Here is a 15,023-nt window from a genome sequence, read left to right as displayed (position 1 = left end):
TGCCCACCTAGCAGTTCGAAAGCACCCTTAAGTGCAAGTGGATAAATAGGTACCGCTTTATAGCGGGAAGGTAAACGGCGTTTCTGTGTGCGGCACTGGTGCTGGCTCGCCAGTGCAGCTTCGTCACGCTGGCCACGTGACCCGAAGGTGTCTTCGGACGGCGCCAGCTCCAGGCCTCTTGAGCGAGATGAGCGTGCAACCCTAGAGTTGGTCACGACTGGCCCGTACGGGCAGGGGTACCTTTACCTTTACTTTACTAAGGCAAACAGAGGGGCAGGAAGCTCAAAATCGTTCTCTCTGAGCTTAATCTACCTCACAAGGTTGTTGTGACTTATAAAGGGGGGGACACCATTAAGCCAATAACTGCTCTTTTGAGGAAGGGTGGAATAGAAATGTAATAAAAAGGCCAGTCAGAGATATACTGAACATCTATTTATTTTCCATCCTTTAAACAAAACTTTAATATGAATTCCATTCCCATTTTAAACATGCTGCCATGGAACTGTACAAAAAAGGATCCAAAATCACCTCACTGTTTATTAAACAGCGTAAATCTTTATATAATATATTGATACTTCGCAGGGGGGGACACCCATGTATATCAAAAGAACAGGGTTACACTGTGGTCCTAAACAAGTTGAACTGAGAGGCTAATGGCACTTAATACTTAATAATGGCTAGGAGTGCGGCTCAAAAAGCAGAATAGCAGCCCTGGCACAAACTCCTCTGAATTAATAGTTTCAATGCAGCAGATTGCAGTCCTAAATATTTAGTTGATGAAATGAGCAACTCTCCTCAGATTCTAGTCAAACTGGGATAATAACCATCTCAATAAGGACCCAGCCTAAAAAGCAAATTTATCACAGTGTTACAGGATCAGCTTCCAGTATTATTATTCAACGGCGTTGGGCTTGAACTATTGTTCAAAAGCTATTTATAACAATAATATTATGGCACAGCTGGAGAAATGTTAGCACTGATCCAGAAAAAGCAAGGTTACACCCACAAACAGAAGAGAGTGCTGTTGCAGAGAAGTTAAGTGGGAGAGAGCATGAACACCATATCCAGGAACTGGGAGTATCACATGTCACCAAACACCTGCGGTCAGCTCCATTAGAGCCAATCGTTGGTGGTGATGGGGAACATGGGGACAAGACCTCTGCCCTCAGTCTTGGCACCCCCTTCCTCTTAACAACTGGTGTCAGAGCTGATGATCTGATGCAGGCATGTGGCTTTCTATTGAACAGCACTGGAGTGTGTGAAAAAGCTGCCAATACTACAGTGCTGATCCTTTAGGCACAACACGTAGACCAGTTGAATACTTTAAACAGGACCAGTAAGTTGTTCGACTGGGAAGGGAAAGCAAGAAGGCCTAAATCAAATACCTTCTCCCCGGAAGTATTCAACCTGTTTTTCCTAGAAATGGCAGCTGGATTGGATTTGGAAACGATGGACACAGTTTTGGGCCCGTGACTCATCCAAGTAGGGATACACGGATATAGATCTGTGCATCCTAATCTCTAATAGATTAATCCCTAATAGGGGCCCAAATATTGATTATGCTTCGACAATATACATGGTTACAAAATGTGCATAGGTCATGTACAATTGGTCCTGAAAGCATATCTTATAGCTGCAGAGGCGTACACCATTAGGCAAATTGTCAGTGAATGGATTTAAAAATATATATGTGTGTGGCTCAATGTATTATTTATTGTGGCGAAAAAGACCACCTTCACATTTCCAAAAAGCTGATTTACACACAGGGGATTTTGCATTCCTCAAACTTAACACACACCGAGTGTTTACCTGCTGACTCTCTGCCACCAGAAGGCGCATAGTCTACTCTAAAGTATATCTGAGATCCAAAAGGACGAGACAATTTAATGAAGACAGAAACAGCGCCAATAGGGAGGCAGGCTCAGTGCATCCTTTAATTCAGATGGGTTCATCCCAGGTTGCTTCAATCAGTTGCCAGTGCAACCAAGTGTAATTTCCCAGCCTCCAAGTGTTAAGGTTCAATTAAATTATTGCAAAGATGATGAACAAACTCTGAATTTTAACTGTGTAGGAAATGGTTAAACAATTCAGTTTTTTTATATATAAAAATGTTTCTAGCCCTCATCACTTAATATTTAAAGATGGTTTCTGGCCCTCATGGTCTAGTGATCTAAAGACAGGGATTCACAGCTCTTCACAGACGCCTTTCTGTCTCTCCCTTTACAGTTTCCAGCTTCTCTTTCAGTACTGGCCATCTAACCTGTTTCAAGTCTCTCTTCCCTCTCTTTTTCCTTTTGCCAGTCTTGTTCTTGCCAAAAATATTCCACAGTCTTTCAAAGTGCAAACCTTGGACATTGGATAAATTACTCAAAATGAGCCATGAGTGCAATTTGGTTTCTTTAGTGTTGATTTCTCTCTCTCTCTCTACAGAGAGCTTTGTTAGTCCTTCCCTTAGTTGTCCCTACCTTTTTATTTCCCTGTCAGCTCCAAGGACAGATCTTCAGGGAACATAACTTGGTACAGGTGGTTCGACTAAGGATCCGGCCCTCGTTATCTCGCGGTGAACTTCTAGACTTTGGCATGACCACAAACTCCACCATAGGCATCTCTCCAGTTTAATCCAACCTAGCGCAGAATTACATTCATTATCTCTTGTTTACTGACATTTGCAAAGTAATTCCAGCAGCTGAGAGGCTGTGTGCTTCACAAGACGGTTAGTTTTGTGTCTAGCACTTCCTCTGTCTGACTCCCTTCCTTGCTGTGTTGTGCAGGTGAGACGATGGACACATTCAGGTGGTTCTCTTCAATTTTTAAGGCAAGATTGTCAAACCCAGTACTGGATCCCAGAGGCAAGCTGGTCGAGGCGGCCTCTGCACTGCGGGTCGGCGTTGAGCAATACATGATGAATCCCACCATTATGACAGCAAAGGACAGGATATACAGTGCTGAAAACTGATAAAATAAGAAAAGAGATGAAGAATCAGGGTGCCTGTATAGACAAATGCCTTGCGGCCACAAAAATCACCTTAAAACTCAATTTTATTTGCTGTGGCTTTGAACTCAGCAGTAATACAGGACTTTTATCTGCTTGGCATTGTTTTCTGCCGCTTTCTAGCGTGTATTTTTATTGTATTTTTTTAAAGTATACTTTTTAAAGTATTTTTATTGTACGTTTGCATTTCAGAATTGTTTCAGTGGTGCCTGTTTATATACTTTTTAAAAACTGCCTTTAGCCTGGACACCTCTTTAAATTGCCCAAGGGTGGCGGGATTCAGAGGCGTAATAATAATCCTAGTATTAATAATGATTTTATTATTTATATGCCACCCATCTGACTGGGCTGCCAGGCTTCCAGAAAAAATAGTAAAACACAACCATGCCACAACATCGCAACACCTTTTCACTTGCACCTTTTCCACTTAACCCAAAAGGCCTGTGAGATTTGGTGGAAAGGGAGAGACGGAAAATTCATCACTGATGCAATGACCAGTGTCTGAGCAAGGGGAAGGGAAGGCAGGGAGGGAGGGAGGTGGGAAGAGGAAAACAGGGCCTCTATTTTCAACACTTGGCCCAACCCACTGCTCCCTCGAAACAGGGCATGGCCTCCAGGAGATGAGGAACACATCTCCCTTCTCAGGAGGCCCTGTATTCTGTCGATTGCAAAAGACCCTCTTGTTTGTCCAGGTCTTTGGAGAAGGCTGAATGTGGCTGATGGCCGGTTGTTCCTTGTGTGTTGTGCCATGAATTCTGTGTTCTAAATTATTTTATTGATATTATGTTGCATATTTTCAAGGCTATAATTTGGCTCTTTTCTCTGTATGCTGCTCTGGGCTCCTAAGGGTGCAAATATAATCAATTATCATCATCATAGCTCCTGGGCATTATTTTTAAACTAGGGGATACCCCACAGTCAATCTGCTGGTGCCAGCCTTTAGCCTTTGCAGAGATTTGATGCAAAACTCCACCCGACCTCCTTTTCTTTCTCTCTGACTGTAGGAACAAGCACAGCAGAAGCAGCGCCCAGTTATCTGGGACTTCTGAGATAACGGGCAAGGTCTCCATGGCATATCTGATGTTTCATTGTGTTCTTTTATATTGTGCTGGAAGCTGACCAGAGTGGCTGGGGCAACCCTGTCAGATGTGAGGAGTGTAAGTAATAAATGATGATGATGATGATGATGATGATGATAATAATAATAATAATAATAATAATAATAATAATAATAATAAGGAAATGGCTGTAGTAGCACCACTGCACCAAACCCAAAAGATGGAGGTGGCACTTTATCATCATCCCACCATGTTGTGTAGCATCCAGCTGGAACCCACCCAAATTAGGGGAGAAGCGAAGGTATCCCTTGCCAAAGTGATCGGCTAATGGATGGTCTGGGGCCATAACAACTATTCTTCTTTAGAATCCCAGCCATCTATTTACACAGGAGAATGCAATGCGGGGATTGGGAGGGTAGTGCCCTCCTGCGATTTTGGAGTACAGCTCACATCACGGGGTCCCCTACATCTAGGGGGCCACAATTTCTCCTGCTAAAAGTAAAAAGATGCACTTCAGGAAACCTACACAAATTTATTCCGTGTTCCTGATGAACGCAGCCGTTTAGAATTAAGCCTGTCTCCCCGTCCCCTTAGGCCTGGCTTCTGTCTCTTGGTCGTGCTAGAGTGTGACAGAGTGCTGGGAAAGTGCTGAGGACTGGCTCTTGTAGATTTAGATCCCCATCGCCGCTACCAGAGGTCACAATCGCCATTTGTGCAGAAGGGCACAATGTGCAGAAACAAAATCCTTTGGCTTTAATTATGTGTTTTGACTTTGTTTCATTACGTATTTTTATTTTGCATTTTTATGCTGTGAACGTCCCTGAGATCTTGGGGGGGAAGGACGGTATTCAAATTTAATAAACAAATGAATAAATAAAATAATCCTGCGTGCAGCAGGGTTGCTAAAGAGCTATAAGGAACACCTAATGCATATTAGTAACACATGTGGGTTCACTGCTCACTGAGGACTTGCCTGCTAGAATGAACCCATCATTCAATAAATAGAAACACTGGAAGCTTCCCTTATACCACTGGTCCAGTATTGTTGACAGAGGCCTCCCGGATGTTTCAGACTACAGTCTGTATCTGCTCCAGCCACCATGGCCATGAATAGGGAAGATGGGAGTTGTAGCCCAAAATATCTGGCGGCACCAGCTGGGAAAGGCTGGTCTGTGCTACTGGGCAGCCTGTTCTCCAGGGTTTGTGGCACGAGCCTTCCCAACCCTCCCTGAAAATGTTGGGGGCTGAACCTTATGCATACAAAGCATGCGCTTGCCAGGCAGAGGCATGAACATTCATCAGCACCATAGAATCACAGAGTTGGAAGGGACCAAGGAGGTCATTTGCTCCAACCCCCTGAAATGCAGGAAATCTTTTTGCCCAGCGTGGGGCTCAAACCAGCAACCCTGCGATTAAGAGTCTCATGCTCGACTGACTGAGTTGTCCTGCAGGCTGAAGGGCAGGTGACTGACTGAAGCTTTAGAAGTGTGGAAAGTATGCCCTAATCCTCACAGAAACTTATTGGTCTTAGAAGCAAAGGCTGCTGCTGGCTGACTTGGCCAGGTCTGAATGTTCCGACACTAATTAACTTAATGCGTTTCCCATGGACTCGCTTGTTTCAGAATGTTTTGCCTTTGCAATTCCATCAAGCAGCTCAGTCCGTGAAGTCAGGGAGGAAAGAGCATGTTAACCATATTGCATGCAATTATTAACCTACATACGCAGCAGACCCGGGTATAATTAACTTTCATCCTGTCATAGATAATTGCATGGTGCACTTTGTCCCCAAATTCACATCTATAGCAAGACTATTAGGGCCAATTAAAGTCATGCTTGCATGTGCCTGCCACAATTCTGTAAGAGTGTTGAAAGAAAATGCCACTGTAATATTGAGCACAAAATTTTGCCCCAAAAGTACAGTGTGTGTGTGTGTGTGTGTGTGTGTGTGTGTGTTGTTTTAGAAGCAAGTTCCTAGACCTCATACCTGCAACGATATACTTGAAATAAGTGGGCAATGCCTATTGATATCACATACTGAGGTCCAGCGCCGAGGGCCTTCTGGCGGTTCCCTCGCTGCGAGAAGCCAAGTTACAGGGAATCAGGCAGAGGGCCTTCTCGGTAGTGGCACCTGCCCTGTGGAACACCCTCCCACCAGATGTCAAAGAGAAAAATAACTACCAAGTTTTTAGAAGACATCTGAAGGCGGCCATGTTTAGGGAAGCTTTTAATGTTTAATAGGTTATTGTATTTTAGTTTTTTGTTGGAAGCTGCCCAGAGTGGCTGGGGAAACCCAGCCAGATGGGCGGGGTATAAATAATAAATTATTATTATTATTATTATTATTATTATTATTATTATTATTATTATTAGCCAGAGGAGGCACGAGACGAGGTTTCTGTGTTCTGCAAAGATCCTAGTCACTCCCCTCAACTACCACCACCAGGCAAAACAATACAGATGGCCAGATAAATTATGCAAAGTTAGAGAAATTATGCCAATTTATACCTGTGACAGAATTTTGCTGGGGTGGGTGCAGAATGTTAATTATTTTTAGCACAGAGTGTGGACAGCCCTAGTTTAGATGCTAAGCCACAGCAATAATTCTCGAACATAGCTTAGCCCCAAATGTCATTGATCTGAAAAACTTGCTCACCTTGTAGTCGAAGAGATAGAGCCCAAAGAAGAGGCTGTAGAGGTCAGCGGTCAGAATGCCCAAGTTGACGGATGTAGCGCTGGTTACTTTGATCACGACTGGCATGAAGCTGTACAGTCCGAACATGCACAGTGCAAAGGCCAGGAAGAGCAGCACTGCAAGGCAAGGCAAGGGCTTAACATTTAAGGCGCCAAATGCTGCTAATAGCATAAAAGTGGGAAAGAGGAGGACAGTGTATTCTCAGGAGCATTAAACCCGTGCAGCTACAGTGAGATAAGACGATAAGAGAGGAGCCTTCCATGGTTGGACCAAAAGCCGAACTATGCCAGCATCCCATGCATGGCCAACTAGATGCCTGCTATGGGAAGCCCCAACACAGAAATTAAGAAAGTATTGGTCTCCACCCCCATCATTCAGCCCAGACACTGAGGTCCAGCTCCAAGGGCCTTCTGGCGGTTCCCTCCCTGCGAGAAGTGAGGTTACAGGGAACCAGGCAGAGGGCCTTCTTGGTTGTGGCACCCGCCCTGTGGAACATCCTCCCATCAGATGTCAAGGAAATGAACTACTATTTGACTTTTAGAAGACATCTGAAGGCAGCGCTGTTTAGGGAAGTTTTTAACGTTTGATGTTTCATTGTATTTTTAATATTTTGTTGGAAGCCGCTCAGAGTGGCTGGGGAAACCCAGCCAGATGGGCGGGGTATAAATAAATTAGTAGTAGTAGTAGTAGTAGTAGTAGTAGTAGTAGTAGTATTAGCAATAGTTCCCTTCCACTCTTGTTATTATTCGGCAGAGGTACACTGGCTCTGAATCTCCAAGTTCCGGGCAGGCCATTGTGACAAATGGCCACTGATACACTTATCCTCTCTGAACCGTGTTCTCTTTATGTCTGTTGTGTCAATCAAACTGGCAAGGTGACGCCAAGTTCTCGGATTATGGACCAGGAATGGGGAGGACGGAAGGTTACCTCTATCCAGTTCCTCCAAACATGATTTTATACGTGCATCATGATTCCTTACCCCACACCCCAAGTTGCCGATTTCCTTAACCAAAAAGGCTCTTTACAAGACACCCACACAGCTTTTGGAAGTGAATAGGAGAACCTGGGGCCTCTTTTACTAATTACAAGTATCGCCCTATTAGGGATTGACCAGGGTCTGAGCAGCTTTCCGGGAGCAGCATGGAGTCCCACCCCCACAGCTACGTGCAAAGCAATTGCAAGGTTATTTGCTTCGGTGTTTCAGAGCACACATACCGACTTTCCAGTTCCACTGAATAGAAGCAATGTCTTTATGTTCCACAATGGCTCTATAGGAAAGGTGGGAGAAAGGGGAGGAAAGAAAAAACACCGGCATTAAAATATGGGGGTGTGGTTTTCATAACGATCAACAGTTAATTATAACAGGCATTTAGGTTATGGATCAATCCTATGAAGGCTTTCTTTGAAGCAAGCCCCCCTGAATTAGGGAGACTTACTCCTAAGGCAGTGGGCATTGGATTACAGTCTCTGTGGACAACACACACAAGAGTGAACTTCTGGCACCTTAAATGATGAAGAGGTTTATTATGGTGCAGGTGAGCAGCAACACAAGGTTGCTCCTTGTTTTTTATTTCAGCAACCCTATTCCATTCCCCTGGGCCAAGCATCAGAATTTCATGGCTACTGGCCACACTGGACTGATTTGGGGCTTCTTCCCACTTTGGGTTTTTTCCCATAATGGTTTTTGGTACTTCTGCAAATCTCTGGGTTGCACAAGTCCAGTGATATCTCCCTCTTATGTATGGGTGACACCATTTGGGCTACTCAAGTAGTGACTGGAACGAGAGGAAATGTGCCACCTAAAATTGTGTTGACTGAAGCCCACTTTATTGGCTATTTATTTTATTAAAATTATTATATTTCACCTTTCGTCTGCTTGATGGAGCCGCAGAAGCAGCTAATACACTTCAGTAAAACAATCAAAAGACAGCATAATAATCCCAAAAACCAACATTAGCAATCCATGAAAAGCTGAAGCAGGCTATCTCCTTGCTGAATCTTAAGGGCCAGTGCTGATCTCCAGGCAATGACCAGCAGTATTAGGATCCTGCTAAGAATATCTTCAGGATTTTAATATACACCCATAAAATAGCCCCAAGGCTGCACTCAGCGCACAGGCCTACGGCCACTTGTTTCTAGCGACTGCAGTGTTTGGCTGATCAAGAAGCAGAGTTTAATAATTGAAACATGTTTTTTCTTGTTGATCCATTAACAACTACCAGGTCATATTTGGCCTTAGTTAACTCTGTGGGATTAAAATGGTAATTGAATCACTCCCTTGGGAGAATCAATACTGCCTCATTCAAAGGCATGTTTGCATAATATTCTTCTTGGCTGGAACTAATTCATTATCTGCTGTAGATAAACACTTATTTTTTTAAAGGTGCATTTAATGCCTAGATGGTTATACAAAATGGGACCCGCAGCAGAATGTTGCAGTGTCATAGAATGGCAGAGTTGGAAGGGGCCACCAGGATCATCAAGTCCAACCGCCGCTGCAATGAAGAAATCTTTAGCCCAACATGGGGCTCAAACCCACGACCCTGAGATTAAAGAGTCTCATGCTCTACCGACTGAGCTATCTCAGTGTGTGGACTTCTCCTGTTCAGTGTTCCAGTTAAAACAGTGACGCCTTCTTCCAGGAAACTCAATTTCATTCTGCTCAAATTTTCCATCCCGTTTCCACCCCCACCACTGTCAGTTAAGCAAACTGTGCCCACTGAGCATGCTTGGTCTTCACTGGATATTTTTGGGGAGGGGGGAAGGGTTTCTACTCCTATGTACTTATGCAAACCTTGGTCCTTCCTAGAGCTGATAATACTGCTCTATCGAGTATGGATAGTGCGTTTTCAGCCATATAAGGATCTATACTTGTAGAATGAGTTCACCATCAGCATATGGGATTACTTTAAGAAACACAATTAAGGGCCCTTTGCCAACTATCAACACCGTGGCTTCAAGTTTCACTAGAAAGATGCATTTCCAAAATAGGATGGTCACTTTTTCTACGGACAATGGTACCTTTCAACACTTCTATAATGAGCAGAAGTCAATAGGGTGAACCGATCTCAGCATGGAGAGATGAAGCAATGGGAAGAAGTGTTGGGTTTGTGCTTACCACTCAACAGTAAAAGACGCAAAAACTCTTGTCTCTAAAAAGATGGCAACGTGACCCAGAAAAACAAGATCCCGGCCCAGAAATGATTAATCCCAAAATTGTCTTTAATCCTACATCTAGTTCATTGAAAGTCAAGGAGATAATTTGCATGAATAATCATTTACAGGATTTGGCATTTTGAGGGACAGCATGGACAGCACGTAAGCCGCAAAAAGAAAGTTAAAGACACACCGGGTACGAGAAGAACAAATCAGGTAAATACTTTGATGCCCAAGGGTGCAGGTCACAACCCAGAGATCCCACCCTATAACTTTTTGTTATTTTTGATACAGAAGATAGAAGAGGTAAGCAGATGAAAGAGATGGTGGAGTGAGGTGGGGAGATGAGTAAGAGAAGCGATGTCTGCCTAGTCTCCCAATTTGGGAGAAAATTTAAATGTAAAGGACTTCTCCAGGTTGCATCCTGGCAGCCCCACAAGATGCCTTTGCTCTTGAACAGGTTAATGGCAATGCTAGCAATGGATTACTAACAACACACCCACCAATTCATGGAAAGGAAGAAATCATTCTGTGATGCAGAAGGTTTTTTGTTTTCTTAATTAGAATTAAAGTATGTATAATAAATCCTTACAGCTGCAGACCGCTGATAATAGTCCCAAACAAGCCCACCATTCCTAGAAACTCCACTCTGCTCAGATTTTTCACAATGTATTCCTCACTCACATTCGAAATGGCATATAAGGAAGCACCAAGGAGGACTAAGACATCGCCGATCACCACGTCGGTACCTGCACAGAAAATATAAATTGACACGCACAAAAAGAGGGAGGCTGCTGTAAAATCCAACTTGCAGGCATTTTTAATGGCAAAATCAGGTATAAGCACACATATCATTTTTCCAACTATTTCTTCTTTCTTCCAAGGAGCTCAAGTTCTCCTCCTCCATTTTCTATATTCACAGCAATGCCGTGAGGTAGCTTAGGCTGAGAGTGAGCGATTGTGACCACCCTGTGAGCGTCATGGCTAAATGGGGATTTGAACCCTGATCTCCCAGGTCCTAGTCCAATGGTCTAACTACTACAGCACATTGGCAACCACTGGAGTATTTTAAAAAGTGTGTCGGGTACTTGCCACAGAATCTATTTTCTCTTTTCAGCTCAGAAGACATGACTGTGTTTGGACATCATGATAAACCATAGTTCATAAACCATAGTTTATCATGGTATAACAATATATCATTGTTATATAACAATATATCATTGTTATATCCAATGCTGTCCTTCTGCTTGTGCAATGGAACATCCTCCTCCTTTCTCCAGCCTCCACACACCATCAAAATCTGCTCCAACGGGGGGGGGGGGCTGGAGCAGATTTGGGGTGGGGAGAAGAAGTCCCACTGCTCTGGTGGAACTCTATGCACATAGCACTGAATACAACTGAATACAACTCTCTACTTAATGCCCACATTTGTGTCCAAACTTTTATTATTATTATTATTTATTTAATTTCTATACCACCCTGTACCCAAAGGTCTCACCGTGAAGAACTCTACACTATGGTTAATTATATATCATGGTTTGAAGTCGGCCTGTTTCAAGCAAGTCTTCGTCCGCTGCTGACCATCAGTTCTTTGGGGAAATCTGAATTCTAAACAAAACCTTCTTTTCTGAAACATGGTTTTATGGAATGTTTAAGTACTGTATTGGTCTGGATATAGACTGGACTCCACCCCACCCCACCCCAAACCTGGCTTGGGGTGTAAGCCTATGTTTACGCTTAATTGTGGGTCAGGATATCTTGTTTTGCTGCCTTTGAAAAAGATCTCTGTTTCACGGTGCAGCCTACATTTGTGGGCAACTGATTTTCAGACCAATATGTACTACCTGTTAGTTGGGCACTTTAGGAAACCAAGCAAAATGTAGTTAAGGGAAGAACAGGACCTTAAGTCCCGTCCCCCCTTACATTAACAGCCTAATTTAGCCCTTTCGTAAAAAAAATCAATACATCGATCTCTGCAAGTTCTCAGTAAATTCCTAAATGGATGCTAAGAGTATGACAGACCCTTTTTCGGTTTGCTTTTGGAGGCCCCGGGATTTAGAACTGTTTTACTTGCTGTAACATGATCCAGTTGTGGGATCTTGCTCAATATCGAATCAATGCTTAAAAAATGCTGCTCTTATTAGAGCCGCAAGCTTTTTCATCCTGGCAGGGCTCCTGTTGCTTTAGCCAGCAGAATTTGATGCAAGTGAAGTTTTTCCTATTGGCATGGCTGGGTTGTGGATTTCTGCCTCTCACACTGCTGTTGAGAGGCTCTGGAGATTTGCCAGGAAACTCTGGGCCTTTCTGAGCAGAGTGGCTTCAAATCTAGGATAGACTCTCCAACTGGAGCAAACCTGTGGAGCCTGAATGGCAGGTGAGAAAGATCTGACAGAGATCATAGCTAGGTTGCAGGTACTGTGGTAGAGAGGAAGCCTTCACCCAAATCCATAAAAGGAGATGCCCTCATTATGAAAGCACGCTCAGTACATTTCCATTCAATAAGGAAATAGTTCTGCATCGGATACCAGGCCAATCCCGACTCTGCATAAGGTAGCTTCAGACATTCATTTATTGAAGTATTTCATTTATAATACCTGCCTGTCCTACCACAAGGTAGGAGACAGGAAGTTCTCCCTCAGAACAGAACAGAACAGAACAGTCTTTGTTTGAAGACCCAAGATAATGGAAATAACTCTGGGAGACTGGACCCCCCAACAGATCTGAAATGTTGAGCTAAATTTCCTGCCCTATAAAATAAGAAAAAAGCTAGCAATGTCCCACCCTTGGCCACACAGCAGGTGCAGGGAGGGGCGGTGGTATATCCTGCTAAATAACTGTTTTTTTAGGAAAGCTTGTCTTTAACATCTGATCTTACCGGGGATTTTAAAGTGTAAACGGCCTAGAGGTTTTGTTGATTAAGCAGAACATAAATTGTGTGTGTGTGTATGTATATTAATTAAATTTCAGAGTCCTAGATTTTAGGATTATTACTTTAGAGATTTCTGTCCTTTGCCAAAAAATACTCACAGGGCAGTTAACAAAAACAGGGTAACGTGAAACCCTAACAAAACAGAAAGATTACACCAGTTCTCATGAACTGCATAATTAGTAATAATAAAAAAATTACTTATCCTTTCAGACTCTGATAGTCCAACAAAAAAGGTGGTGTTTTACATGGAATCTAAAAGAATATAACGATGGAGAGAGATGTACGTAAGTTAACTCAAGAAAGTTTGTGGAAGGTTTCCTGCCCTCTCCCATTCCCCCAGCCCCCTACATGCCCGACCCTACATTTTTCAGGAAGGCTCCAAGGGGAGAGAGACAGAAACCTTTGCCTCTGTGAACTTCCTTACCTTAGCATCCAAGCCAGAATATACATTTCAGAACCGTGCAGTAGTCAGCAACACATTTTCAGACATTCTGATTCCATGCATCTTTTTATTTTTCAGCCAGTGACACCCAAAGCCCTAGCATTTCAGAATTCAGGCTTTCTCAACTAAGCACAGAGCAGCAAAGAACACTGATTGGAATTCAACACAGTACTAAATGTTGTAGGTGTGCAAGACCCCCCTCCTGCTCCAAACGTTTTCTGGGTTCCCCCCCAACCCTCCAGGAGCAGACTTAGGGGGTGTGAGGCGATTCACAGGGGGAAGGAGGAGTGCCATTGCGTAAGAGGGCCTCATTCTGTGCATTCAACAGCTTAGTTGAATCCCGCCCGCATATTTCCCCATCGAAACAAGAACATGGTTATTATTTCCTCGAAGCAGAAATACTTGACATATTCTGGAATTACTGAAAACCTGTTTCAGAGGAAGGATTTGAACACTCAGAGAGGACTCTCCCATGGACACAATGTTTTTCGCATTTCACCATGACATTTTCTCCAGCCCTTACCTTCCCCATTGTGCCTCTCAGCTAACACGTCCGCACCAACCATGGTGCCTACTCCCAACAGGCAGACAGCAACCGCAATGAAATGGATCAGTTTGTATCTTGCGCGGAGGATGAACCACGATAAAGCCATCAGCACAGGAATCCCAAAGCAGTCTAGGAGCTGCCGTGTACAGAAAGGCATAAAGTCCGGTCATAAAAAGGGCACATGAGGACTAATAACTCCTCCAAGTGGCAAATACTCAATTCAATTATTTTTTTTACTGAAATTTGGAAAGAAATACAAAAGATTCATCTCGGATATCTTTGCATCAAGACTAAAAAGCTAGTCTAAATAATCTTAAAAAAAAACCGCAGAGCAGTAAGAGCAGGCATAGGCAAACTAGGCCCTCCAGATGTTTTGGGACTACAACTCCCATCATCTCTGACCACTGGTCCTGTTAGCTAGGTGTGATGGGAGCTGTAGTCCCAAAACATCTGGAGGGGCGAGTTTGCCTGTAACTGAGTAAGAGGGAGAAGAAGAAAATAAGAAAGAAAGGAAAGATGGGGGAAGAGGGAAAGAAAAAGAAAGAGGAACTTCCAATTCTTCATCTGTCAGCTGTAATAATACAGAATTATTCAACGCATGCACTCCAAGATAACACCCAACAAATCCACCTTCTGTAAACCAACATTATCTTCAATCTTCAAGCCCAGATATCATAACTTCATTTTCTTGTTCATGCAAAAAGTCTCTAAGAAGTTTCCAATCCATGGGAAGACATCAGCATATTAAACAAGGTCGAAACTAGCCAAGCAGTTTAGATGATGGGGCAGCAACACTTATTCCTGATGCATAAGGTACCTCTCATGTTTAGCATATATTTAGAAAAACAGTATTGTTGATAGAACAACAGGGGTGTTGATAGTTAAACCAGCCCTGCCTTACCCCCCCCCCTCCACACACACATACACTGAAATATGTCTTCTTCCTGTAGTATCACTGACCCACAGAATTATATCTGGCATTCGCTGCTTGATCCGTTCACCCTGTTCAAGGAGAGACAGCAATAGGGGTGGCACGGTAGCTATTTTTAACAGAGACAGCCAGGTTGGTGGCATACCACACTGCCTTTAAACAATCTGCTGGCGTCAGCTTGCTCCACAGGGGCCAACCCCTCATGGATCTCTATCTAAGGCGACAGAAGTTGCAATGTTTGCATTATGTTTCTTCTACAGCCTGGTCCTACACATG

The 15,023-nt window shown here is 43.5% G+C and overlaps 1 protein-coding gene across 1 annotated transcript in view; it reads right to left on the bottom strand.

Moving 5' to 3' along the window:
• Window positions 1–417: 417 nt before the first annotated feature.
• Window positions 418–15,023, bottom strand: part of SLC35F2 (solute carrier family 35 member F2) — a 28,467-nt gene continuing 13,861 nt past the window's right edge. Inside the window, exons 4-8 of the mRNA XM_083499820.1 lie at window positions 13,793–13,952; window positions 10,491–10,647; window positions 7,958–8,010; window positions 6,704–6,858; window positions 418–2,952 (exon numbers count right to left, since the gene is read on the bottom strand). Coding sequence (XP_083355946.1) covers window positions 2,704–2,952; window positions 6,704–6,858; window positions 7,958–8,010; window positions 10,491–10,647; window positions 13,793–13,952 — 774 coding nt within the window. The 3' untranslated portion in view covers window positions 418–2,703. The remainder of the gene's footprint in view (window positions 2,953–6,703; window positions 6,859–7,957; window positions 8,011–10,490; window positions 10,648–13,792; window positions 13,953–15,023) is intronic.

This window comes from Podarcis liolepis (genome assembly GCF_965112155.1).
Source record: "Podarcis liolepis genome assembly, chromosome: 4".
NCBI classification, from domain to species: Eukaryota; Metazoa; Chordata; class Lepidosauria; order Squamata; family Lacertidae; genus Podarcis; species Podarcis liolepis.
The sequence above is the reverse complement of the archived record's forward strand: the minus strand, read 5'-3'. Positions and strand labels throughout refer to the sequence as shown.